We start from the raw sequence: 24,826 nt of genomic DNA, 5'->3' as shown, positions 1-24,826 counted from the left end.
TATAGATTAATTACATGGAGGCTGATTAACATATCAGACTGGAATATTAAATCAGAGTAATACAAATAAATGTTATTACAGACAAGCATTATATAATTTTTAAAAGGTCTGACAAACAAGCCTCATTTGTTATTTTGTAGTTAAGTTTTTGTATTAATTTTAGACTTCAGAAATTATTTATCAGATGTTTCGATTCGTTAAAGTAGCCTTTTTACAACACATTTTTCACTGTTACTTAATGTCTTGTACGGCTACTTTTTATCATTTTACTTAAGTAAAAATATGTTGAAGTAGTGCTACTATTACTTGAGTACAATTTTTGTTACTCGACTCACCTCTGAATATATGATAATAATTTGAAATGGTAATGGACCAGTGGGAAAAGAGAAAGAATCGATTATCAGTCATCCAACAGTACGACCAATGACCGGCCTCCAATCCAGCGGATGTGCCCTGGTGATAGGCGTGATTCCTGTCCAATCAGATCTCGTAGAATGGATTTAGGGCGGGTCCTAAACGTGGAGGTGGGATTTTAGCTACCGTCCATCTTCAGCTACATTACAGTGAGCGAAGCCTGTCGAAAAGAAAATATATTTTGGAAGTAAAGAAGATTTTCTGGAATTAGTTTTGGCTTTATTTGAAATAAGACAAACGAAAACCCATACCCTAGGTAAATGTCTCACACAAGTATAAATATACATGGTCGGGTTAACCCAGTTTCCCTTTTTCCTTAATTTGGCTAACTGAGCTGCTACCTAGCATTTTAGGTATTAGCTAGCATATCGGCGATTGGAACGGTTTCTCTTATATATTACCTTTCAACACGCAAAACTGTCTTTATAAAAGCTCCGATGGAGCCCGGAATGATGATGCATGTATATGAGTTAAATCGGCCAACATAAGTTACGGCGTTTGTTCTAGAAAGGGATAGTAAGTAACCGAGTGAAGTGGACGAGCTAGGCTAGTATTAACGTTAGCTCGCTAGCTGGCTAATTTTAGCTGACTGCCAAGCCAGTCATATTCGTTGGTATTAGCGGGATCATTTAACTTTAAGAAGTATACTGGTGGAGTGACTGTCGCGTGGGATTTTATTGTGAATGTGCTTTAATTGCTTTGTGGCTGGGTTTTATATGTGTGGCTAATGTCAGCTGTCCGTTTAGTCGGTGTTAACGTCAGTTTCAGTCTCTGCAAACCGATGTACGGCTTTTCAGTTGTCTGCTGATTTCTGCTTGGTTTTGTTCAGTGAGGTGATGCGTGTATGGTTTATTTACTTAGATCACTTTTTGACAGACGGAATGTGGAAATTGTCGTAGTCAGAGCCATGGCTGATAAAAGAAAACTACAAGGTAACTATCTCTGACTGTGAAAGTGTTCATGCTGCCCCACAAAGAGACGTCATCTATTATTGTTGTCATTTACTTTTGATTAAATGTTACTGTACTTCTGCAATCTAATCTTCTTTGTCATTTTTGCAGGTGAAATTGACAGATGTTTGAAAAAAGTAGCGGAAGGTGTTGAACAGTTTGAGGACATCTGGCAAAAAGTAAGAGATTTTCAAGCTTTATTGGGATTCTCTGCTGTGATTGAAGCCTTCAGATATGCAACTTTCCACTTGTTTTTTTCTACTTCTCAGCTCCACAATGCAGCTAATGCGAACCAGAAGGAAAAATATGAAGCTGACCTCAAGAAAGAGATTAAAAAATTACAGGTAGAGTTGAAAAAGCACAAAAAAAAACTGAAAAAACAAAATATTCAGAGTGTAAACTTGCATTTTAATGCTTTGTGTTTCTGTAGCGATTGAGAGATCAAATAAAAACATGGGTGGCCTCGAACGAGATCAAAGACAAACGGCAGCTAGTAGAGAACCGAAAACTAATAGAGACGGTATGCCTCCTTTTGTTATATGTTCATGGGTTTTTTTTCTGGCAGTATGATTAATATAACCCCATCACTTTTCCTCAAACATGAGTGTTTTCAAAGCAACTTGCAAATACCCTCACTGGCCACTTTATTAGGTAAATCTGCTCAATACTGATTCAACCAGTCACATGGCAGCAATTTGGGTATCTGTTTGTGATGAAGATGATTTGCTGAAGTTTAATCTGTTGAGCAGAATGTGTAAAACTAGAGTGTTTTCCTGATTTTGAATGTTTCATGGGTGTTGGTGAAATGGTTATATAATGTTTTGAGTATTTCAGAAATTGCTGATCTACTGGGATTTTCAGTCACAGTAATCCCTGTGGTTTATAAAGTCAGGTTGAAGTACTTTCAGCGAGCGGCAGCTGAGTGGACGGAAATGTCTTGTTGATGACGGACGAGAACGGACCAATTATGGAAAGATGATGGAAAGATAACAGTAGCTGAAACAACCTTTTATTACAATCAAGTAATATGAATTACAACATGTGGGGTTTCGAAGCAGACAGGCTCCAGCAGCAGGAAACCACACAGTCAGCTAAGAACTGGAAATTGAAGCAGATTTTTGTACAAGCTTCAAATTAGAATATAAGACTTTGAAAATAATTAACATGTTGTGTGATGCAGATAGTGGAGTCAAAATTATCTTTAAATAAGGTGAAAGCATGTATCCTTTCAACCTGTTAACTACAGCTCAGGGAGATGGTGGTGCTGTAATGGTGTGAGGAATATTTTCTTGGCACATTTTGGGTTCCTTATTTGTAACTGAGCATAGTTTAAACTCCACAGCTTGCTTTGACACCATCTTTGAGGAATGTTTCTTACAACTGGTTGAACCTATGCTGTGAAAGTGTACCTAATAAAGTGGCCAATAAGTGCATTTTTTTGCGCTGGATTTAGTAAAAAAAAAAAAAAAAAGAGTCTCCAGGAACATCCAGTTTCTGTAAATGCTTCACTGTGTCATTGTTGTGATCAGTTCTGTCAAAAATACAACAATATGGTTGCTCAACAATGAAGCATTTCTCAGAACTGTCTCCTACAATTTCACTTTTATGAAGTTGATCAGTTTTGATGGTATGATTGTTTGCAACACAGCTGTTATTTTATGCCTGTTTGAAAAATCACAAAGAAGTGTGTGCAGCAGCCAAACTATAAAAAAATGGCTCAGTGGCCATTAAAGCTTCAGTTTTACATGAGTAAAAGTATAATCTCAAAACCTACTGCAGACTTTGTCAGAGTGAAAATATTTTGAGATTCAGTGTGATTTTCCTTTCTTTAGCAAATGGAGCGGTTCAAAGTGGTGGAACGTGAAACAAAAACAAAAGCCTACTCTAAAGAAGGCTTAGGACTTGCTCAGAAGGTGGATCCAGCTCAGAGGGAAAAGGAAGAAACGGGACAGTGGCTAACAGTAAATCCAATATTTTCTTGGCTTGAAGGATTATTTTGTTTACTGCTACGCTGACCAAAAAAAACCAATTCAACAATAACTTGAATTTCTGTGAAATCTATTAACCCTTTTCTCCTGTCCTCTTCAGAATACAATAGACACACTAAATATGCAGGTGGATCAGTTTGAGAGTGAAGTGGAGTCACTTTCAGTCCAGACGCGAAAAAAGAAGGGTGACAAAGAGGTAATTCCTTCCTCTTTCAGCTATCACCCATGCTATATATAAAGATGTAAACACACTCTGTACAGTGATGTAAGCATTTTTTGCAAACGGCCTTTTTCTTCTGTTTGTCTTGCAGAAGCAAGATCGCATCGATGAACTAAAGCGGTTGATTGAGAGGCACAGATACCACATTCGCATGTTGGAGACTATTCTACGGATGCTGGACAACGACTCTGTACCGGTGGACGCTATCCAGAAGATCAAGGATGACGTCGAGTACTACATTGATTCCTGTCAAGACCCGGACTTTGAGGAGAACGAGTTCCTGTATGACGACTTAGACCTGGAAGACATCCGTGAGAGAAACGCTAATGATCAATTCTGAAGATGCTCTTATTTCTTCCTTACGGTTTCATTTCTCTTTCAGCTCCGGCGTTAGTCGCCACGTCTCCGTCAGGCAACGTGGAAGATGACATGTATCTCCACTCCAGCAGCACTCCCACCTCAACAACATCTTCTTCGCCCATCCCTCCATCTCCGGCCACTTGCACTGCTGTAAGTTCTGCTTTGCGTCGTTTGAGCTTTTTTCTGGCGGTAAAGTTTGTAATATTACAGCTATCTCCCTTTTACGTATGTGCAATGCTTTGCAAAGCTAGTAATACCCTTGAACTGCCTCATATTTAGCACAAGGGAGTGTGTAAATGTGAGGTAGAAATTTCATTTATGTGCAACTCAAACAATTAATTTTATGTAGCTTTATCAATAATGACTCACTGTTTAAGCAAATCTGGACAAAATTACACAAAAATCTGAAGTCATATTCAATTTAATAATAAAATAATAAAGCAGGAGGATCACAAAGACACTTCCACAAAATCTGGATACTCCAGTCTTTATTTTTCCATAGCAGAGTTGGTGGGAAATTTATTTTCCAGTTTGTCACTAAAGCTACATTTGTGCTGAGTATCAGCTATAGAGCTGGAACGAAGCCCGCTGCGTCTCTGCTGCAGGTGTGTAAATGAACCCGCCGTTCGCTCCGAACCAGAGGCTAGCAGTATCGCATATATATTTCCAGTTAATTTAAGATTTAACGATGCCTATTGGTTCCCCAAAACTGATGGAAACCCGGACATTTTTATCAATCAATGAAATCTCCCCCAGACTGAATGTGAAAAGTGGACATGTCCGAGGAAAAGAGGACGTTGGGCCACCCTGTGTCATGCTAACAACACTTAGCATTCGTCAACAACTCATTGGTGGAAGTGAGAGCGTTATGCAACATGATTAATTATACAGCTGGAACACATGGCGCTAAGTGGTAAAACATAACGTAAGAAAGCTTCCAGGCAGATAATTTGCCTCAAGAAAATTTAAAAATCATTTTAAAAGTGAATTGTTACAGCCCTAACATGTGTAACAATTCTTTTTGTTACAGATGTCAATTTTATCTTGACATCTTCAAGATAAAATTAATTTATCTTTATTGTTACTTGAGGAATTGTGAAGTTCAATAGGTATGCAAACCTTTGTGAGACAGGTGTATTAAATCAACTCAAAGCTGAATGAAGCTTTTTAAAGCGGATTGTCATATCAAAATGTTTCCTCCAACAGGAGAACTCAGAGGACGATAAGAAAAGGGGACGGTCGACAGACAGTCAAGTTAGCCAGGTGAGAGGCTCTCACAGAGCCACGGCTGCACATTCCTGATTTAGTTTGTACTGCTAGTCTGTCATAATTACAACAAACTTACAGACTCGGATGGTTTATGGCTAATTAAGATTCTGCTCTTTTTTTTTTAGTCGCCTGTGAAGAACGGTGCCCCATCCTTGCAATCTTCCTTCTCTTCTTCCGCCACCTCCGGGTCCTCTTCTTCCTCCTCCCTCTCCATGGCGAGCGTCGTTGGAGGCATTCCCGCCGTTCCCACCAGCAGCAGTCTCATAGGAAGTTTCAGCAGCGCGGTACAGCAACATCAGCATCAATCTGCACAACAGCAGCAACAATCTCAGCCGTCGAATCCGTCGCAGCAGCAGCAGCAACAGCAGCAGTCTCAAACAAAACCGTCAGCTCCCTCAAACAACAACCCTAGCCCACCTAGCAACCCACTTCTCCCAGCGTCCACAGCCCCGTCACTCTCCACGCCCAGCACACCCAGTTTAACAGCTCCCAACTCCCAGTCCAGCGCCGGGCCGACCCCGGCGTCCAGCCTAGGACTGGGGCTGGGCTTGGATTTAAGGAAAGGCGGCATGAGCGGGACCAGCAGTGCCAACCAGATGCCGAGTTTAGGCCTGGCTGGCCACAGCACTCCTTTAAACACAATGGCCAGTCTGATCCAAGGCTCCACGTCGGCCCTTTACGCGCACGCGGCGGCGTCTGGGGGCCTGGGTCTGAGCAGCACCACTCAGTCCAGCATTTTGCCAGAGAGTAGCACTTCCATCTCCAATTCGAGTTCCAGCGGGGTCACCACCAACGGAGCGGGGTCGGGGCTCAGCTTGCTGGGCTCCAGCCCGGCCCACAACTCTCTCACTGGCAGCATCCTGGGTCTGGTCCCTGGGCAGAGCGTGGCCCCCGCCACATCACAGGTGCCCCCAAGTCCCGCCAGCTCCACCCCCGGATCCGTCGGCATGATGGTGGGAAACGGAGGGAGCGCCGGTGTGGTCGGAGTGAACGCCGCTCCCGCCAGACCGCCGAGCGGACTGAAGCAGAACGGAAGCCCAAGTAGGTCAAAGAGTTGATTTGTGACTTTCTACTGTGGGTTTTCTGAAGAAAGGCGATCTCCAACTTGTCCCTCGCCCGCCCTCAGGTTACAGCGCTGTAGTGGCAGAGAGCTCCACAGAATCAGCTCTAAGCACACCGAGCCAGTCGCAGAGCAGCCAAACCTCGTCACTCAGTTCCTCAACCAGCCAGCCGTAAGTCGTCCTCTTTACCTTCCTCCAGACCGGGGACACCGAGATTACGTTTTTAGAAAATCTGGATTATTTTTCACCAAAGCGCTCCAGGGGTTTCTGTAGTTCAGTGTGATGTCAGCCCGCCATCTTGTTTGACAAACATGATTTATGGCTTCTTTTTATTTAGACTGAGTTTAGTTCAACTCTATGACAGAATATAAAGCCATACTTTTATAATTCCAACACAAAAAATAACTAATAAGATAAAATGAAAACTGTAGAGCATTTTATGAAGCTACATTATTCTACTGTTTTTACTGATAACACTTATAGAAATGCTTAATCTTTTAACACATCCCCATCAAACTATTAACAGTAGCAGGACTTTGAAACGTTTGAGCAACGACTGAGTGCATTTGAAAGAAAACCACATGGACTGAGCTCGTTATGTCAGATCTTAACTCTAGAAGCTCATTAAAATTACTTGTAATTTCAGGACTTTTTTTTTTTTCAGAATAAAACGCATCTTTATTTTGCTGGTATTCTGACTTTGTTCTCGTAATTTAACAAAAATTCTCATTTTCTGGCTTTAATGCTCTGCTGTACAGCTAACAAAAGAGACTGAAATAAAAGCAATTTTTCTAGAAAAGAAAGCAAGAAAGAAAATCAAATCGGAGAGTTTATTTTCAAGCCACTTCGCCCAGCTCCATTTTCCTTCTCGTTTTGCCGTTTAAATTCTCAAATTCTATGTTTTTTATTTGTGTTTGTGCTGGTCTAACTCATTTTGTGCAGGATGGACAACGGCCCCAGCTTAATCAGCTCCATCACACTGCCCCCCAGCTCTCCCTCGCCCTCCTTCTCAGACAGCACACCGGGCGGAGGGAGCCTCCTCAACGGGCCCCACTCGTATCCGCAGGCCTCCGAGGGCCTCAAGGTGAGCCAGGAAGCAGCGACAGCCTGAATTTAAACTGGGCGAACTTAGCCGATGTCTGCTTTGACTTTAGCTCAAAAATATGAACAGATCTTCACAAATATGCAGTTTGAAAATGTGTGGAATAGGATTTTATCTCAAGCTAAATGTGGGTCTTAAAGCCTTATTCTATATTTTCTTGCTTTAAAATACCTAAAGTTCAGAGTGGGAAGTATTTTTTATTTTTTTTGCATTTTTATATGAGGTCCTTTACTGTCTGTTTATAACTTAAGTGTTTATCCAATTAAGTTGATTTTGTTACTGAAAGCATCCTTATTAAAATGCCAAAAAAGTCAGTTTCTTTGCATCATATCCTCTCAGATTAAGGCTTTATCCTGTCTTTGGTTCTGAAATTGGATCTAGGTGATATGAAACTCAGTCCTTTTTTTGTATCAGCATAGATATATCAACACAACCTGTACTTTACAGAGCAGGTTGGGACGGTCTAGTCCAGGTTTGACAGGTCAAAGCGTTACAGATTGTGCAACAGAGCTGGTCAGAACATGCTGCTGACTCAGAGCTGCAGTCAGAAGTAAATGCCAAATTATTATAAAACCTGCCAGAATAATCTAGAAGTGGGAGTCTGGAGAGTTTTGGAAAGAAAATGTGTTAATAGTTTGTGATTTACAAAGTAAAAACTGCTTTTAGCCATTCAGGTGATCAGTAAAATACAACATCACTTTAACGAGGGAGAACTTAATTAACAGATTTATTTCACACAGTGACAGAGTTCTGTTTACTTCTATTAATTTAAATCATGAAAACCCAAAGTACAGTTTTAAGAAATCAAATATTACATAAGTATTCCAAGACAGAAACCTACTAAAAACATTAGTTCGTTATGTGCGTCCTGTTGCATGAACGACCGCATCACGGCAGCTTGGAGACGATCAGCCGGTGGTCAGGAATCCCAGGTTGCTTTGCTGAATTACTCTCTTCAAGCTGATCAGTTGTTTCCACCAGCAGACATTTTATCTTTTCTCAGCAGAAAACTCACAGGTCCGGCAAGTATGAATTATTGTGAACAGCTTGATGGTTTTCTCTGCTGAACTGAGCCGTGTAGATTGAATTCGGTTGGTTTTAACGATGTAAAAACCACCTGTAGGAAAAAGAAACGGGGATCTCCAGTCCTGCCGCTTTGCTCTGACACACCTGAATCAAATATGGCTGATTTACCTCCTCAGGGTGCTGCCAGGCTCTGCAGAGGTCTGGTGATTAGCCACTCATGTGGTTCAGGTGTGTGGGACCAGAGCAGGCTCCAAAAGTGTCAGGCTGGTGTCTCTCCAGGACTGGAGACTAGACATTACTTCCTTTTTTAATTATCAACTTCCTGACTGTAGTTTTTACTTAGCTTCTTTACAAATGAGTATCTCTAGGCTGAACTTTAAATATTATACTTAAAATATCCCAAACTCCTGCTACTAAACATGTTTAATTATCTGCAGTTATGCAACAGCACATAGAGCTGGAAACAATTCTGGATTTGATCTGAAAGCTTCATCTTTCTACTTTACAAACTGCAGCTTCAGTCACTGATGTCTAAACATTAACCTGAGATTACATTTAGATTAAGAAAGATAATAATCTGAGATCAATCAGATCTAACTGAAGTTTCTTTCAGCTTTCTGCTCCAAAACGTCAGCAGCATTGAGTTTATTTTCCGTCTTCCTGCGTCTTTGGTGAGTTTGCATCTGTTTGCTGTTCTCAGGCTCCGGAGCCCCTCAGCTCTCTGAAGGCGATGGCTGAGAGAGCAGCGCTGGGATCGGGATTAGATGGAGAGATTTCCAACATGCATGTAAACGGTCAGGCAGCATTTCCTCTCTTCATCCACTCACAGTTAACACAAAATATTTTCCTCTGTCGACATTAATATTTTATGTACATCAGTTCTGTTTTTTTTATTTACATAGAAAACAAATGGATTAGTTAATTTAAAAACAAGTTTCTGACATGCCTCAAGTTGCCTTTTATATAGAGAAATAGATGGAAATTGATGCAGTTAGATCTATATTCTTCTACACTCTGGAGTTGATGTGGTTACATTTTTGTTCACTTTTTGAACACTTTTTAAGAAAGTGTCAGATAATCCTCATGATATGCCATATGCACATTTACCAAAGAAAAACATTAAGAATTATATTATTTATATAGTAAAGTAATGAATTATTAAACAAGACTTTGTATATTTTAACTCACTGATTGTTTCATATGATGTATTTTTCTTTTGCTGTTGGTCATAAGTGGAAGTGAATACAGAGGTCACACAAATATACAACATTTATACACTTATTGAGACATCATGAATTGATGTAATACAAATATTTGTGTACTTTTTGTTGCTTTTTGTGTATTAAAAATGTGTCTAATAGTCTTCTGTGTTTAATTGCTAATTTTCTCTTCTTGTGAATAGAGGACAGATATTAGAAGTTTAAACTTTCTGCTCCTTTTTATTCATGATTTCTTTTTGTTACATTAACTATTTATATTTTAGTGAATGAAATAAAATGAGTAAAGTTAAATACTTCAGGTTTAATCTTTGGTTCTGTTGACCTAAAGTTAAGAGTTTTACTTTTGAATGAACCAATCGGTGATCATGTCTGGTTTGGTTATTCAGAGGCGTAAAGCTCGACCTCAGCAATGCCGTCCCTTATTGTCAACCCTTTCCCTGCAGACATCTTCTCTGGTTCGTCGGCAGCGCCCGGCACGCCCGCCGCTCCTCAGCCGTCCGTGTCGGAGGTCAGCATCCCCCCCTCGCTCGGGGTCTGTCCGCTGGGCCCGACCCCTCTCTCCAAAGACCAGCTGTACCAGCAGGCCATGCAGGAGGCGGCGTGGACACACATGCCACACCCTTCTGACTCCGAGAGGATCAGGTGAGGGTTTCACAGATGATGCACTCTGCAGAACCTGCAGTCCCAGTTTAATTGTGTATTTTCCACATCATCACAACGGCTCTCGCAGAATAAATGACTTTCTTTTCTGCCAATTAAAGCTGTTGCATCCAATTTAAACTGTTAAATTTAGCTTTTTCTAGAGTGAAAAGTTCACATTTTAAAAGTACTACATGTGAGTCTTATCAGAGTGACACTTTTCTTAGATTTTACCACATTATTGAGCAAAGACAATAATAGGAAAGTATCTGATTAGTCCTGTTAATTTATGGAATTGTTCCTGACAACCAATGAAAACCAAGAACTGGGTTTTCCAGTTTTCCAGCCGTTAACGCGCTCCTCAAGCAGTGGAGCCACTAAATACTGCTGTTAAACAAACTGGCAGAGCAGAGTCGTGTCCAACCATTCTAGTTGGAATGTTAGGTGGAAGGAAAAGATTTTAATTTGGATGAAAATTAGTTCCAATAGATTAACAACATCAGTTTACTTTCTTTTAATGTTGTAGTTTGGCTGCTGACCAGAAGAGGGCGCAGCTAGTCATCATTAAGCGGAGCCAGTTGATACAGGAGTAAAGATGGCAGCGAGAATCACATTTAGAGAGTCAAACATTTAGGGAACAATTGGAAAAGTTTTTTTTTTTTAATCCAAGCATATTATATATTTTAAGAGTATTCTGAGCTTAAGCTGAATTATTGATTATCCATAATCATCCAAAATATTTAAAAATGAACACTTTAGCTCCTTGTGTAATGAATCAAAATAATGTATGATTCTAAATGTATTATGTACTGAGTTCTGCGGGGGGTTTTGCGTTGAAGGCAATATCTGATGAGGAATCCCTGCCCTACTTTGCCATACCACCATCAAGTCCCGCCACACCACTCTGACACCATCGAGTTCTACCAGAGGCTCTCCACAGAAACGCTCTTCTTCATCTTCTACTACCTGGAGGTAAACATGCACTTACCTAGCTGTGCTTGTTTTCTTTTTTGTCTGCTGCATGTTGATGCACTGTTTCCTCTTTCTCCATCAGGGCACCAAGGCTCAGTATCTATCTGCCAAGGCTCTGAAGAAACAATCATGGAGGTTTCACACCAAGTACATGATGTGGTTTCAGAGGCACGAAGAGCCCAAGACGATCACTGATGAGTTTGAACAGGTGCAGCTTCAAAGCTCATTGCCATCCTCCCTAATAGGGATGCAAACACTTGATTGACTTGTTTATTAGATTAAAATTAGTTCCAATAGATTAACTAATAACGTCGGCTTAGATGTTCTTTTAGTGTTGCAGTCTGGCTGCTGTCCAGAAGAGGGTCACTCTTACAGAGTCAGTTGGTACAGGAATAAAGATGGGAGCTATCCCAGAATGGGAAAGAGATTAGGTCCAAACAGTGTTTGCTGTGGGATGCAAAATTCACTACACAGTTCTGTTTTGAATTATAAACACTCAACAAACTCCTGAATCTTTAACGGCACTCATTCAGCCAAGCTGCAAGACGAAGCAGCAGCAACTTAACTAAAATGTACTAATGTGCTACAAAGGCCAGCATAATAAATCAGAAATATTATGGTGGAGGGCGCAACAGAGGAAATATTTTAACACGATGAGGAAAAAAAAAAATCAATGTTGAGTTCTGTCCTGAGCTAATATTCCTTCAAGAGCGACCAGCGACCAGTCCCCATGAACATCTCTCTGTTCATGGGGAATTAAGTGATTCACTTATTTTGTTCTTTTCACCTTTTATTTTTTTCTACTCAACAACTTACTAGGTTTCTTTTTTATAATATTTGATAAATATGTCTAATTTCATAACGTGACAAAACCACATTTTTTGTTCAGTCAGTATTTAATACAACTGACTCTGGGCCTGTCACGATAACACATTTTTCCCAACAGTTTTTGCAATAAAAATATAATGAGACTATTTTTAAGTATTTTGATGATGGCATAATAAAGCAAAAACCCATTCTCAAAGATTATTAAACTTCAAATTCGAATGAACATTTAACACTGGAAGTGAAAGACATTTCAAATATCCAAAATAAAACATAAACGTCTAGTAATATGAATTCTCTGTAAAAAAAATTATCCTTCAAAAAAAGTCTAGTTGACACTAATGACAGACTGAAGATGTGAGTCATCCAGTCTGTGATGGAAAAAGAAATAAATCATGCAAATGGAAATTATTGAGCTTGTTTTAATTTATCATGCGATTAATTAATCGCATGTTTATTACGACAGGCGCAGCATAAACAAAATAAAATGTAATTATTTTTAATTCAGCATATTATGAAAAATAGCCCTAGAAAATGACCACTTATCAATTAATCAATGAGATTTAATTGATAACTTCCTTCTCTACTCCCTAAACCTGAGATTCTCTCATTCTCCTGTTTATTAACGTCCTTTTCTCTCTCTCTCTCCATCCAGGGCACTTACATTTACTTCGACTATGAGAAATGGGGCCAGAGGAAAAAAGAGGGGTTCACCTTCGAGTACAGGTACCTCGAGGACAGAGACTTGCAGTGACACACACAGAGGGACGCAAAAGGACAGAGAAAAACAAAACGTGCTGCTGTTGACATTCCGAGACTGAACTCCAAACTGTGGATAGAGATTGTGATGTGTAGTAGAAACCCTCTCCCGACACGGAGACCGGTGTCTGTATAGGCTGCATCTCAATGTGAAGCCCTAGCTCCTCGTGTAGTGCTTTTTCTTTTTTGACAAAAAAAAAAAACAAAACAAAAAAAAATACCACCCTGTGGGTCCGATCAAACGTTGCCACGCTGCACGAGCTGGGAAGGCTCCCGTTGGAGATCCGCGTCTGTGTGCACACTCAGTATGTGGCATTAGGAAAAGCCTGCCCAACCCTCCCTCTACCCCCCATGCATGTTTCTCATATAATTTTTTTTTTTTTTTTTTTTCCTTTTTCCGTTTCAACAATGATTCTCTGTACCACCTGCCCAACATGAGCCTGGAAGCCTTTTGACTCGACACAAAACAAACCTTGGATTTAGATTGTTATGGTGCCCATCTTGTATTTTCTGTAATTTGGTGGTTTAGAACGGGGACGTTCAGTGGACATTTAGTGATGGTGTGTAGGAACGGCTTCTTTTAAGACCCTACAATGCCTGTTGAATATGGTCACTATTGAAGATAGTGAGCGCTTATCAATAGTTTTATTGATATTGTCTTGGTCGATTAAAACGTGATTGAGAGTGACCACAGGGCCTCTCCCTGTGTAAGGGAAAGAGTCCTTATTGGACATGGATTAAATTGCTATGCAATTGAACTGGTCTCTGACTCTCTTTACAAATAAAATGTTTTTAAGTTAACCTCTCAGATATTATGGCGCCTTCATGTTTGTGATGACGTAATAAACATGTAAAATAAATCTTAATATTAGGGTTTGAGACATTTTATCTGCTTGATCTGTTTGACTCTTTCACCATCAGCATTTTCTCTTCAATACAACAAAAAGCCCACACATTACAGAGTGTACACAATGCAGCTGTAGGTGCATCTCAATAAATCAGAGTAAAACTGAGAACATATAAGCCAAGTGTTTGTTTCTGGTCATTCTCTGTGATCTAATATTCAGTTTCTCAGAAGTTTTAATACAGAAATGTTGCCATGTACCATACAGTATTTGCTTTAGTTACTGGATTAATGCAGTGAGGCACGGAGGTCATCATCTCCATGGTAAAACTCCACAGATACTCTGGGGTTTATTTAGGCTAGGTCAGTGATGGTTAATAAATTATTGGTATTTTGTCAGAATGGACACTGCAAAAACACAATCTTACAAATTATTTTTCATCTAGTTTCTTTTGTACACTTGAAATAAGACAAAAATAAGTTTTCAATAAGAAATCGGTGCTTATTTTAGATGAAGTACTGGTTTCACTGGCAGATTATAGCACTTATAGCTAGCCAGTTTTTAGTAAGATTTTGTGTTTTTGCAGTGTATAAAGTCGTCCTAAAATCTCCTGGTAGGCAGCCATGTTGAATTTGGACTTGATAAAACAAAGTACCTCAACACCAGCAGGTGAAATTACACCCCAAATCACCACCCACTGTGGAAACTTCACACTGGACTGCGAGCAGCTGAGATTCTGAATTCTTCTAGATTGAAAAGTTCAATTTATTTGGATGTAAAAAGATGACTTCAAACCTTTGAGCAACAGTCTAGTTTTTCTCCCAAAAACTTTGGGTCACAATCCCTTAAAACTGTATTTATCTCAGTTGTTTGTGGACCTTTTTCTCTTCCACTAAGCTTTCTATTTATATACTTTTATTTCCAAATTAAATACATATTTTACTTTTAAGTAAGTAAGTAAGTACAGTCTAGTCCATTGCCTTCTTAGTCCAGGTAACCATCTTTAAGTCCTTAAGTGTAGCAAACTTTTTTTCTTCCACTCAACTTTGCAATATGTTTGGGTACAGCACTATTATTAAATAGTTACCTTTTGTGGCTTATCCTATGATTGTGCTGGTTATATTTCTGTATTAAAAACCTCTATTGGTCTCATGTAATATCCTAATTTTCTGAGAAACTAAACCTTGGGTTTCCATTTGTTATAAACCACAATCATGAAAATTACCACCAGATGAGTTTTACTTTTATAACCCTTTGAATTCTAGTCTAAGTTATTGAGATCCACCCGTCACATCTTTATCGAACAAAATAGATCAAATTTTCCCGTTACTTAAATCCTCAAACCCACTTTGTTTAATTTACCACCTGATATTTAAGTTAAAACCGTATACAGTGAATGTACACTGATACAACTGTTTACATGTAGAGTTTAAATATAGAAATGCTAAAATATTGGTGGTATTTTTAACTAGTGGGTTGATCTCAAGCTGCCGCCTTGTCTTCATGTGTTACTCTGCATCCAACTTTTCCATTCAAACAATCATGAGAGCTCCACATCTGTACTGAACTTAACATTGTGTATGATTTTGTTCTTTTGAGAGGCAGGTGGAAGAAGGGGAAATGCAAAGTTCTGAGGTCTGCCTTTTATAGATTATATTTTTGGGGGACTTTTAAGGTTTTTTGAAAGGGAAAGGTCAATATAGAAGCTGCCTAAAATGTGAATTTTAAAGCAATTTCTCGTTACAATTCTGCATGGGAGATGTCAAAACTGGGGTTATAAACGATTGTAAAAGTTCAATAAACACTTTTAAGAAATAACACATTCTGTGGTGTAAAGTCCCGTCATTCCTGCATGGAATAGAGAAGCACCAATCATGGATTGGATTCAAAATTTACAGAAAGTACTTGAAATTTTATGTAGTTCCCACAAGTTTAAACAGGGAGTGAACCGCGCCATCTTAGTAGGCAAGCGCATGCGCAATGCATATCGGACCCCATGGCTCCCAGACCAACTAAGAGAAAATATGTGGACACTCTTGACCAATCGCTCGGGATCGATCCGAATGAATCGAAGAAAAAAAATATGGAGAAGCTGCCTCCGATTTTATAGTACAATATGATTAACTACCTAGTGAACAAGAAGAGCGGCTTTACGATCTGAAATCTATTGATTCATACAATCAATGTTTAAACGGATTGTAAAGGACGTACGAACCCTTCACGTGAATTAACAAGGTTCTGGTGAATGGGAGGGTAAGTACATGTAGCAACATACACGTAGGCTACATGTCCGTCTTAGCTTGGAGATAAAAGCTACATTTGCTAAGCTAATTTAGCTAGTTCGGCAGGAAGTGTAATTTATTTATTTTGTATATTTTGCGTAAAAGATGGCACTCCCGTAAAAGAACAAGGCGAGAGCTGGTTGGAGGGCTTCTTGCTTGTTTATTGTTGGCATGGCAACCGCTAACAACTGTCATGGCAGCTGCCGTGACAGTTGTGTACAGACGCCGACAGCTTACAAGGGACTCAGAACAGTCCGTAGTAATGTTGCTAGAGAAATATTACTCTATTCAGCAAAATATTACAGTAAGTAAAACTTGGGTTATTTAATGACTCATTGGATGAAAAAAGATGGCACATTTGGCAGGTTAAATGTAATCCTTTTTATGCAATATTAGACGTAAAAAGAAATGCAAATAACCAATTAAATTCTTTTTTTGCAATTAAAATAAAATGCAATAAGTAACATTCCATTAGAGAACGCCTGATCGTTTGTAGCAACTAAAAAATTACTTCTAGCATCAACATGTGAAACTGCTTGATTTATGAATGTAGTGTTGAGTTTTTCTTTCAATTAACCAGTTAACAATTGAAGAGGAAAAAGGTGATTAATAGATTTTTTTTCTCACAGAATCTCAACTAAAACCTCCCACTTGAGTTTTTGGTAGCAAATATTTAAAAAGTTTTTAACATTTCATCTTAAAAGCAAAATGTATATATATTTTGTACAGTTTTGGCTTAATTACCGCTTTGAATATATGGCTCTTTTAGCAAATAGCATATTTTAGAGTTTGTGTGCTCCAGTTAATCGATTACTAAATTAGTTGACAATTATTTCAATAATCAATCACAATCTGTTTAACCGTGATCTATTTACAACCATTTCAAAATAAACTAGGGTTAAACTCTTTAATGAAGATCATTTTAAAAAATAGAAAATTCAAATCATTACAGTTCACATTATTTTAAACCAAACTCAAGACTTTAAACATTTTATTACAATGGTAAAAAATAAAAATAAACAAGGTGGAGCACATTGGAGAAAATGACAAATGCACCAGGCTACATCTTTGACTCCTTTTTCACTTTGAGGAACTCTGCCATGTTGGAGAAATATTTCTGGTTGGCTTCAGCCACCTTCTTCTCTGCAGCCTGAGGGTTTACGATCTCCAGGCCCTGCAGGGGAAAGCAGAATGAGCCGAAAAAGGAGAATAAAAACGATAAAGCGCGCCACTCACCAAACGTCACACTTCTCACCTGAAGGGGAGTAAAGGCTACACTGGAGCTGGTTCCGGACGAGCGATCTCTGACTGTGGACTTTCCTCCATACGTCATGCTCTGCTTCTGCAGCGTCCTCTGTTGGCGATAAAACGGCGCGTATTGAGGAATTAAAAGGTGTCTAACTCATGAAATATATAAATAAAGAAACAATACACAAACTCCATTCTCTCCGGCTCACAGACAAACAGGAAGACATTTAATGCACATCTGCGGATTCACACATCACATTTTCATCGTCTCAGAATCCAAAATGTCTTGTCCTTTACTTCTGACATCCAGGTTTTATACCATTCCAGCCCTACTGTTGTGTATTGGAAAGCTTTTGACCAATGGCGTTACCGAACCTCGCTTGCGTAGCAATTCTGGCTCCGTCTTACACTGGATGTGTGTTGGAAGTTCCAAGAATTAGGGGTTGACCTCCTGGAAATTAAATCTGCTCCATCAGAAGAACTATTAGTCAAGTTGTTGGTTCCTTATCTGTCCAAATAAAGATTCTTTCCTAGTCCTGGACAACGTTCTCGCACGCAAGCAGGAAAGGACGTTTGCCAGAAGTTTCTTGCACAAGAACTTAACCTTTCCCTCTTTGGTGATTGCTTATTCCACATCTCTCCAATCTCAATTCCTTTCTGACTTCAAGGTCAGACTGACCCAGTACATTTCTTTTCAGTCAAAACATATCTTAATGTGAATCAACCAACAACATGACTTTTAACTATTAATATAATTATATTCCTCTACACGCGCAGAGATATAAGGGACAACATAAACCAAGCAGAGCTGGGAGAAAAAAGGAGCAGCGAGCGTTTACCTGCAGGGATTTGGAGATCCTCGCCTTGGTGGCCTCGTTGACCTGAGCCTGTCTGACTCTGCCGCTGCCGCTTTTTCCCAGTTGACCCAGACTGAAGCCCAGATCCTCCTGATACGCATCATCTTCAATCTGCCACACAAAGTCAGAGATGAGCTTAAAGCTTCACTGATTAAACCACATAAAGTGACAAAATAATAAATAATGAGCAAAGATAAAAAAACAACAAACATTTTATCTCAACTAAAAACAAACATGTATGTCTATTTGAATAATGCATTTAACCCACAAAACTGCAACTAGTTTTCACCATTTGAAACTTTTCACACGAGTTAATTAAAAGGCAACAGAGTTGGGTAGAAGCCAGTTAGATTTACTTGGGTAACATTTTGGAAAAAAATTTACTTTTAAGAGTATTTTTACGACGCTGTGCTTTTTACTTGAGTAAATTGTCTGGATGATCAACCCACTGTGAGCAACTTCACTGAACAAAGTACAAAGCTTGTTTTAACAAATAAACCACATCTCTGTCATGTTTCTCTTAAAGCTTCAGAAGTTTTATCTCTAAAGAAACTGATTTTAAAAAAGTTCTCTTTTCCCTGACTTTGAAATTAGGTTATTTGTATTAATTATTTTCATTTTGGTCCTTAAAATAAGAACATTTTAACACAACTTTATATTTTGGACTGCCTGATGACGTAATATTTAAATATAAATGATTGGTTTAAAAAAAAAAAAAAAAAAAAGGGCTACTCAAGTACAGAGTAAGTGATCAAAACATCAAATGCTTTTTTTATTGTTGAATAATTTCTACTTTTACTTGAGTACAATTTGTTTAGTTTTACAAATATAGAAAAAACAACACCACCACAACAGGCTTGACAATGATTGTTTTAATTTTTACCAAAGCTTTATTGTTAAACTAAGGAAGTAATTTTATTTAGAGTGATTTAGTGCTTCATGTCAAATAGAGATTACAAAGTGTGACTTTTATATTATCTGACTGCATGTTGAACTCTTCTGACTTTAGCAGAAATGTACCAACGTGAGGTAAAATAGTTTAAAACGATGCAGATTTCTTCCTTTTTTTCCACCTTCCCTTTCCACCTTTTAATGTTTTGGCACATTGAGACACTCAGCAAGGAGTTTTACTTTTATACAAACTGTTTCCACATTCTCTAAGAGAAATGTTTTTGACAGAATGTAAGCTGATGGGAAGACGTTGCTGCGAGATTACGAAACAAACGCAACAAATCTAAAAACAGAGCCGAGAAGAAAAAGAAAAATCACACACACACCTCTGCAAAGGTCATTCTGTTGGCATGTTTCCTGATCTCCGTCAGACCGAGACGCTCCTTCATCTTTCGATACCTGCAGGGAAAGAGAAGAGAGCAGTGAGCTTGGAAATGGGAGCCTTATTTATAGCTGCTGGCATTTAAAACTTATAAGTGTGAGTTATGCAAGATGCTAGTCTTCGTTTTCCAACGTTCAGGAAGCTTCTTTCATTGGAGTCGCTTGAATTTACTTTAAAAATCTGATTTGAGGAACACAGGATTATGATTCTAGCTGTTGCTCACTTTAGGGCTTCGTGACTTTTTATGTCTAAAACCGATAAATTGGTTGAAAATCAGGCCTTCCTGACAGATTCTCTACCTTCTCCCTCCTCTCTTCTTCCTCTGTCCGTCCAGCGGCGCCGGCAGAGGTTTGACCTGCTTCACCGGCGGCGGCTCCTGCCATTTATCAAACTTCCTCTCGATCTCTTCTTTCAGATCATAGCCAACCTGCAGAAGAAGAAGGGGGAAAAAAACACAAAAAACATTTAAAATAAACACAATCTAAGTCGTTCTTATGGTGACTGTAAAACAAAAAATTCATCAACTGTGCGTGTTTCTAGGACCTTTCCATCTGAGCTCTCGTGAAAACTGTCCACTCGTGAAGCCAGGGTGCATTTCGCTGCCACCAGACGGGCCGCCTTCCTCCTCAGGTCCTGAGTGGAAGGAGAACAGAAAGTTTAACTGATCGGACCGGTGGATCATTTTCAATTGACAAACTAGATTAAAAGAAAAACATTAGTTTTCATCTGCTTTTGAATCATATGGGAACAAAAACATCTTCAATTTTAGTCTTGGATCAAAAATACAAAATAGGCCAAATTAGATTTTGATATTTTTTGTATGTAATGCAGGAATTGTTCTTGATAAACGGTGGGATTTGCAGTGATGGCACTGGGTGACCTGCACTCTTTCATTTTTACCAGCAGAACAATTTCTGGGTCAGATAAATTTGAGCAATGGCATGTAAAAGTCAAACTGGAAGTAACGCCTCGTTATACGTTCACGGATACGAAGGTGAGTTTTTCTTTCTTTAAACTTTGTGACTAACATTGACTTAAGCTAGTTGGTTTTATTCTCTGACAATTTCATTATAAAATGTAAAAATGTGCTACTCAAATATCTAAACATTTTCATCCATTCTAACAAACGATGTTTTTACCTTAGTTCGTGTTTATTTTCAAGTATATTATGTGTGTTTGTTGTCGTTAGTTTCAGAGACCAACTAACGGGGGAGATTACGGTTCGGGTGTTTCATAGAAGGTTTGATTTTTGATGTGAGGATAAAATCAAAACTACTAAAAACATCAATGTATTGTGTGTTTTGAAGTGAAAATTAACACTTTTTTTAAAATTTGGACTCTGTTATAAAACAATTTTGTATTTTTGATCTAAGACTAAAATTAAAATTATGAAGAAAGAAAAGTAGAAAGTACTCGGGGAGGGGTTTGGATCTGAAAACAAATAACTTTTTCATTTTTTGTTGCAAATTAAAAACAGAAAGAAGAAGTGATACACAGATTGAACAAAGCTTCAGTTCAGAGGGGATGGGATCGACGTGACCGGCTTACAGGCGGCAGCGACTGCACGACGTCACAGTGGTAGATGTATCCTGTGTGCGGCAGCAGAGACGTGCTGCTGAAGCCGGACAGCGTTTTCCTCTGAGCCCCCAGCAGCATCAGGTTACAGGCCGGCATCTTCGACAGGTTAGTGAGGCCGCCAGCGATTCCTGCAGCCGGGACGAGGAAAACAAAGACATCAGCAACAAATATAGGGGGAGTTTGTGAAACGTTCGCTCTGGTTCCGTTTGGCGGTTTTTTCCCCTCTCACCCATGATCTTGGCAGCAGTCGACGCTCCCACGATGATGGACAGGTTCGGGGCTATGAAGGACATTCTGGACTCCACGTACTCGTATATCCTGTGTTTGGACTGGTTCAGCTCCAGCGCCATGTCGCACGCCTCTTCGAGCTGCTTCAGTTCATCCTCGCTCAGCTGCGATCTGCAAGCACACAGAGATCAACCGAGCTCTTTTACAGCATCGTTTTAAATGGGGAAATATTGAGGCTGTGAAGCTGCAGCTGTAGCTTTAGATGGTTAAAGATGAGAGGCTCACCCCTGTGTGGTCGAAGCTGTGACGCTGACCACCATGATGGTGGCATTAGTCAGGATTTGCTGCAGCGTCTCATTGTTCTTACATTTCTCCAGATTGTTTCCCAGCTCCTTCAAAGAGACGACAGGAGAGACGAAATGCAGTGAAAATGCACCATGTAGGGAAAAAAAACTGCAACCTTTTTGTCTCTTTCTGACTTTAAATCTGGCAAAAAGTTTTCCTGTTTTAGGTCAGACAGGATCATCAAGGCCACCTTCATGAGAGGTCACTTTAATTTTTCTACTCCTTTAACTTCAGAAGTTTACACACAGTTATTCTGTATTTGGTAATGTTGCTTTTAAACTGTACGACTCGAGTGAAATGTTTTGGGATTCTGGCCCGTTCCTCCCGTCAGAACCGGTTTAACTGGGTCGGGTTTGAAGGCCGTGCTGCAGCTCTTCAGCTCCGACCGCAAATTTTCTTTGGTATTGAGATCAAAGCTTTGTGGCAGCCGCTCCTAAACACCGACTTTACTGTCCTCGGCTCCCGTTGTAGCCGTTTTGGGTGAAGACCTGCCCTCCTTTACATGTTGCTTCAATATTTCCACATAATGTGTCTCATTTTCTGAAGCCTCCTGCCACCGTACTGCACAGCTAGGATATTTGTTCTCAGAAACAAATGCAATAATGGTTATTGAAGTCAAATATTTTTAAGTTTGGTTTCATCAGGTCACGTGTCCAAAACTTAAGGTCTTTGTCGCTTCGTGCAAAGACACAGCGTCTTTAAGGTAATCAATAGATGAGTCTCCGATTAACTCAAATCTTGTCGATTAACCTGTCGGAATCTTTTAAAGTCTTGACATCTTATCGCTCCCAAATTGTTTAAAGGAACAGTTTTTAGTATATTTAAACTCACCAACTTGAAAAAAGAGGTGTGGAGAATTACAGAAAAAGGACGTTCAGCAAATAGAAACCATTTTTGTCATCCTAACTGACATAAAACAGGAAAAGGTTTTGTCCCATTTAAATGTATGTGTTTCCAAATGAAGCCCTGTCAATGTACAAGTTGAAAATGTGTGTTTTTTTTGTTTGTTTGTTTGTTTGTTTTAATCCCGGCATACCTTGACTGTGCGGATGTAATCCAGAGAATCTGGCACCAAAGACTCGAGCTCTGGAAACCTCTTGGAATATTTGTCTCTAGTGAATTTATGAATTATGTCTAAAAAAAAAAAAATACACGAGACAAAACTGATGATTAAGAGGGACACACATTTCTTCACACTTTTAAACAATATTTCTCGTTTTGCAGAAACTCACTGAGCTCGTTGTCGACCTCCACTGTGAGATTATTGGCTGCTACAATCAGCCTGTACTCTGGATCGGCCTCAACTGGACCTGAAACTAAAAAGAACCACAAAAAGATCTTATTTATAACCATTAACAATATTACACAATGTAAGATTTTAACAGTTTTGAATACGTTACTCACCGTCTGAGTTTTTGCGCTGCTTTCCGATATATTCTGAGATTTTCTCCATAATGTCTGAAAACTTTTAAAAGACAAAACTTGATTATAAACCCAACCAGGTTTGTTTACACCAAATATTACCTTATGTACAGCCGGAAAAAATACCTGTTTGCTATTGCGGAGCTTAGCGATGGACGCCACGCTCTCAGCTTTACTGTAATCCACCTCCATCTCCTCTGGAATATCTTCCAGCCCTCCCTCCATCCTTCCCTGACTCCTCTCTCCATCACTGTCCCCCTCCTCTCCTTCTGGATACAGTCCATCCTCTCCCTCATCTCCGGCTTCCTCCAGATCAGCCAGGAGCTCGTCAGCCAGAGACATCTGAAGGGAAATCGTTATGAAGCAACAGGCGTTGGTGAAATAAGGGACGCATTTCAGTGAGAAGCATGAATCACAAAGAGATGAAAGAAAACAGATTTCAGTTTGTATAACAGTTTGCTTTAAAAGGGAATATATAAAGATACTTCACCTCTTCCCTCATGGAAAAAAATTTGTTCAGTGAAGTTGAGGTGTTATTCAAAGTATCACCAAAAATGAATAAAAACACATATTGTTAACTTGGCATCTACTTGAACTTCAATAATTTGTTCTTATTTAAATTTTTTTTGTTTGGTTCCATTTTTAATTGGACCCAAAACACTTAAATGTTGTTTTAAAATCACAATTTTAAAAGGTTGTCATCAATAAAGTGTAATTTAGTTTTTAATCATTATTTCTCTTAAAGCAACTTGTGTAGTGCTTTATATATTTTTACATTTTTTAATTTAAATTTTTAAACTTAGTTTTGCATTTTTAGTGATTGTTTGTTTTTGACTTGTGTAAAGCACTTAGTTCTTATATTCAACTGCATTAAAATCCCCCATAAATAAAATCCGATTGATGCTTAAAAAGATTAAAAGTGGATCTTATCAAAATAGCGACATATACAGCATAAAGACAAAATTAAAAATATTTTTTCAATGTGATTTTAAAATACTAATCTTACACATTTAGTAGACCAAGTTCAACAATTAAATGTAAATGTGCTTTGAGCATAAAAACTGTGAGAACCTGCATGCAGAGGTGGGTGTGCTAAAATCGTAATTATGTTAAAATGACAAAAAATGTTTCTTTAAGGAATGTATTTAAAGAGATGAAATGGTTTTACCATTAAGAAAATAATGAGAAAGCGATCTGAGAAAATATTTTTGCCCAATCCTAAATTACTTTATTCAGGGATTATCTACACCATTAATAGCTATACCAAGTGTCAATTTTAAACTCATCAAAAGTTTAGACAGATTAAAGATTCCCTTCATTCAACACAACAATGCAGGACGAAATTACGTTGCACAAGCTCACATAAAAACATTAAAACGTTGGTAAAAGTTTAAAAAGAAAGAATGAATAAATACATATTAAACCAGTTGGTAATAACACAACGAGTCAGTTTGAGCAGAAATACCATTCCGATATTTCCCCCTAACCGATGTTAGATAATAATAATGCCATAGTTTCGTTTCCAGCCCTTTGAACCACAATAGAAACACAAAAATACCATAAACACTGAGACAAGCCTTGATGTTTGCAGAAATGCATGAGTGTCTATTCTGGCTGTAACTCTGTTAGCCAGCTAGCTTCAGTGAACGTTGTAGAACGTCACCCGGAGTTTATTTAATAATAATAATAATAACTTACCTTCTAGGCTCAAAATAGGCCCGAATTAGTGACCAAAAAGATGCGATGAACCAAAATAATCTGCTTTAAGCGAACAAGCTGAATGTTTAATCGCTGCTGTGCTCCTGTGTGAAGTGCTTCAGTATGAAAACGTTCTGGTCGCAGACTGAATACGTCATCATGACTTCCTGGTGCTTTGTGGGAAA

General features: G+C 38.9%; 2 protein-coding genes across 3 annotated transcripts; one reads left to right on the top strand and one right to left on the bottom strand.

The window, feature by feature from the left end:
• Positions 1–489: 489 nt before the first annotated feature.
• On the top strand, positions 490–15,472 carry cnot3a (CCR4-NOT transcription complex, subunit 3a). Of its 2 annotated transcripts, none has more exons than XM_014999677.2 (18): positions 490–670; positions 1,291–1,346; positions 1,476–1,543; positions 1,634–1,708; positions 1,795–1,884; positions 3,197–3,325; positions 3,453–3,548; positions 3,664–3,883; positions 3,955–4,082; positions 5,139–5,195; positions 5,327–6,242; positions 6,328–6,433; positions 7,205–7,346; positions 9,091–9,184; positions 10,054–10,252; positions 11,089–11,221; positions 11,304–11,429; positions 12,702–15,472. In XM_014999677.2, exons 2-18 carry the CDS (start codon positions 1,322–1,324, stop codon positions 12,798–12,800), a joined length of 2,703 nt encoding a protein of 900 aa, XP_014855163.1. In that variant the 5' UTR covers positions 490–670; positions 1,291–1,321; the 3' UTR covers positions 12,801–15,472. The 2 variants fall into 2 exon arrangements, with proteins under 2 accessions (XP_014855163.1, XP_014855162.1); XM_014999676.2 differs by having other exon boundaries at positions 1,276–1,346.
• Positions 15,473–16,072: 600 nt separating this feature from the next.
• prpf31 (PRP31 pre-mRNA processing factor 31 homolog (yeast)) lies at positions 16,073–24,801 on the bottom strand. The gene is made up of 14 exons (XM_014999678.2): positions 24,642–24,801; positions 23,070–23,285; positions 22,926–22,986; positions 22,754–22,837; positions 22,558–22,655; positions 21,462–21,568; positions 21,178–21,347; positions 20,919–21,076; positions 19,914–20,003; positions 19,670–19,797; positions 19,315–19,387; positions 18,020–18,148; positions 17,188–17,286; positions 16,073–17,106 (listed from the first exon to the last, which is right to left on the bottom strand). Exons 2-14 carry the CDS (start codon positions 23,283–23,285, stop codon positions 16,993–16,995), a joined length of 1,527 nt encoding a protein of 508 aa, XP_014855164.1. The 5' UTR covers positions 24,642–24,801; the 3' UTR covers positions 16,073–16,992.
• Between the last annotated feature and the right edge of the window lie 25 nt (positions 24,802–24,826).

Source organism: Poecilia mexicana, unplaced genomic scaffold, assembly GCF_051168715.1.
Source record: "Poecilia mexicana isolate PSO_F unplaced genomic scaffold, ASM5116871v1 scaffold_16, whole genome shotgun sequence".
Lineage (NCBI taxonomy): Eukaryota > Metazoa > Chordata > Actinopteri > Cyprinodontiformes > Poeciliidae > Poecilia > Poecilia mexicana.
Note: the sequence above shows the minus strand (reverse complement) of the source record. Positions and strands in the feature narration are given on the sequence as shown.

Excerpts from the sequence above, each read along its gene's own strand:
- cnot3a (XM_014999677.2), top strand. The coding sequence starts at position 1,322 with ATGGCTGATAAAAGAAAACTACAAG. Across the intron at positions 6,243-6,327 it reads GAAGCAGAACGGAAGCCCAA|GTTACAGCGCTGTAGTGGCA; the intron begins GTAGGTCAAAGA and ends GCCCGCCCTCAG. Across the intron at positions 11,430-12,701 it reads TCACTGATGAGTTTGAACAG|GGCACTTACATTTACTTCGA; the intron begins GTGCAGCTTCAA and ends CTCTCCATCCAG.
- prpf31 (XM_014999678.2), bottom strand. The coding sequence starts at position 23,285 with ATGTCTCTGGCTGACGAGCTCCTGGCTGATCTGGAGGAAGCCGGAGAT. Across the intron at positions 22,838-22,925 it reads GCAGCGCAAAAACTCAGACG|TTTCAGGTCCAGTTGAGGCC; the intron begins GTGAGTAACGTA and ends GGTTCTTTTTAG. Across the intron at positions 17,287-18,019 it reads GGATCTCCAAATCCCTGCAG|AGGACGCTGCAGAAGCAGAG; the intron begins GTAAACGCTCGC and ends TATCGCCAACAG.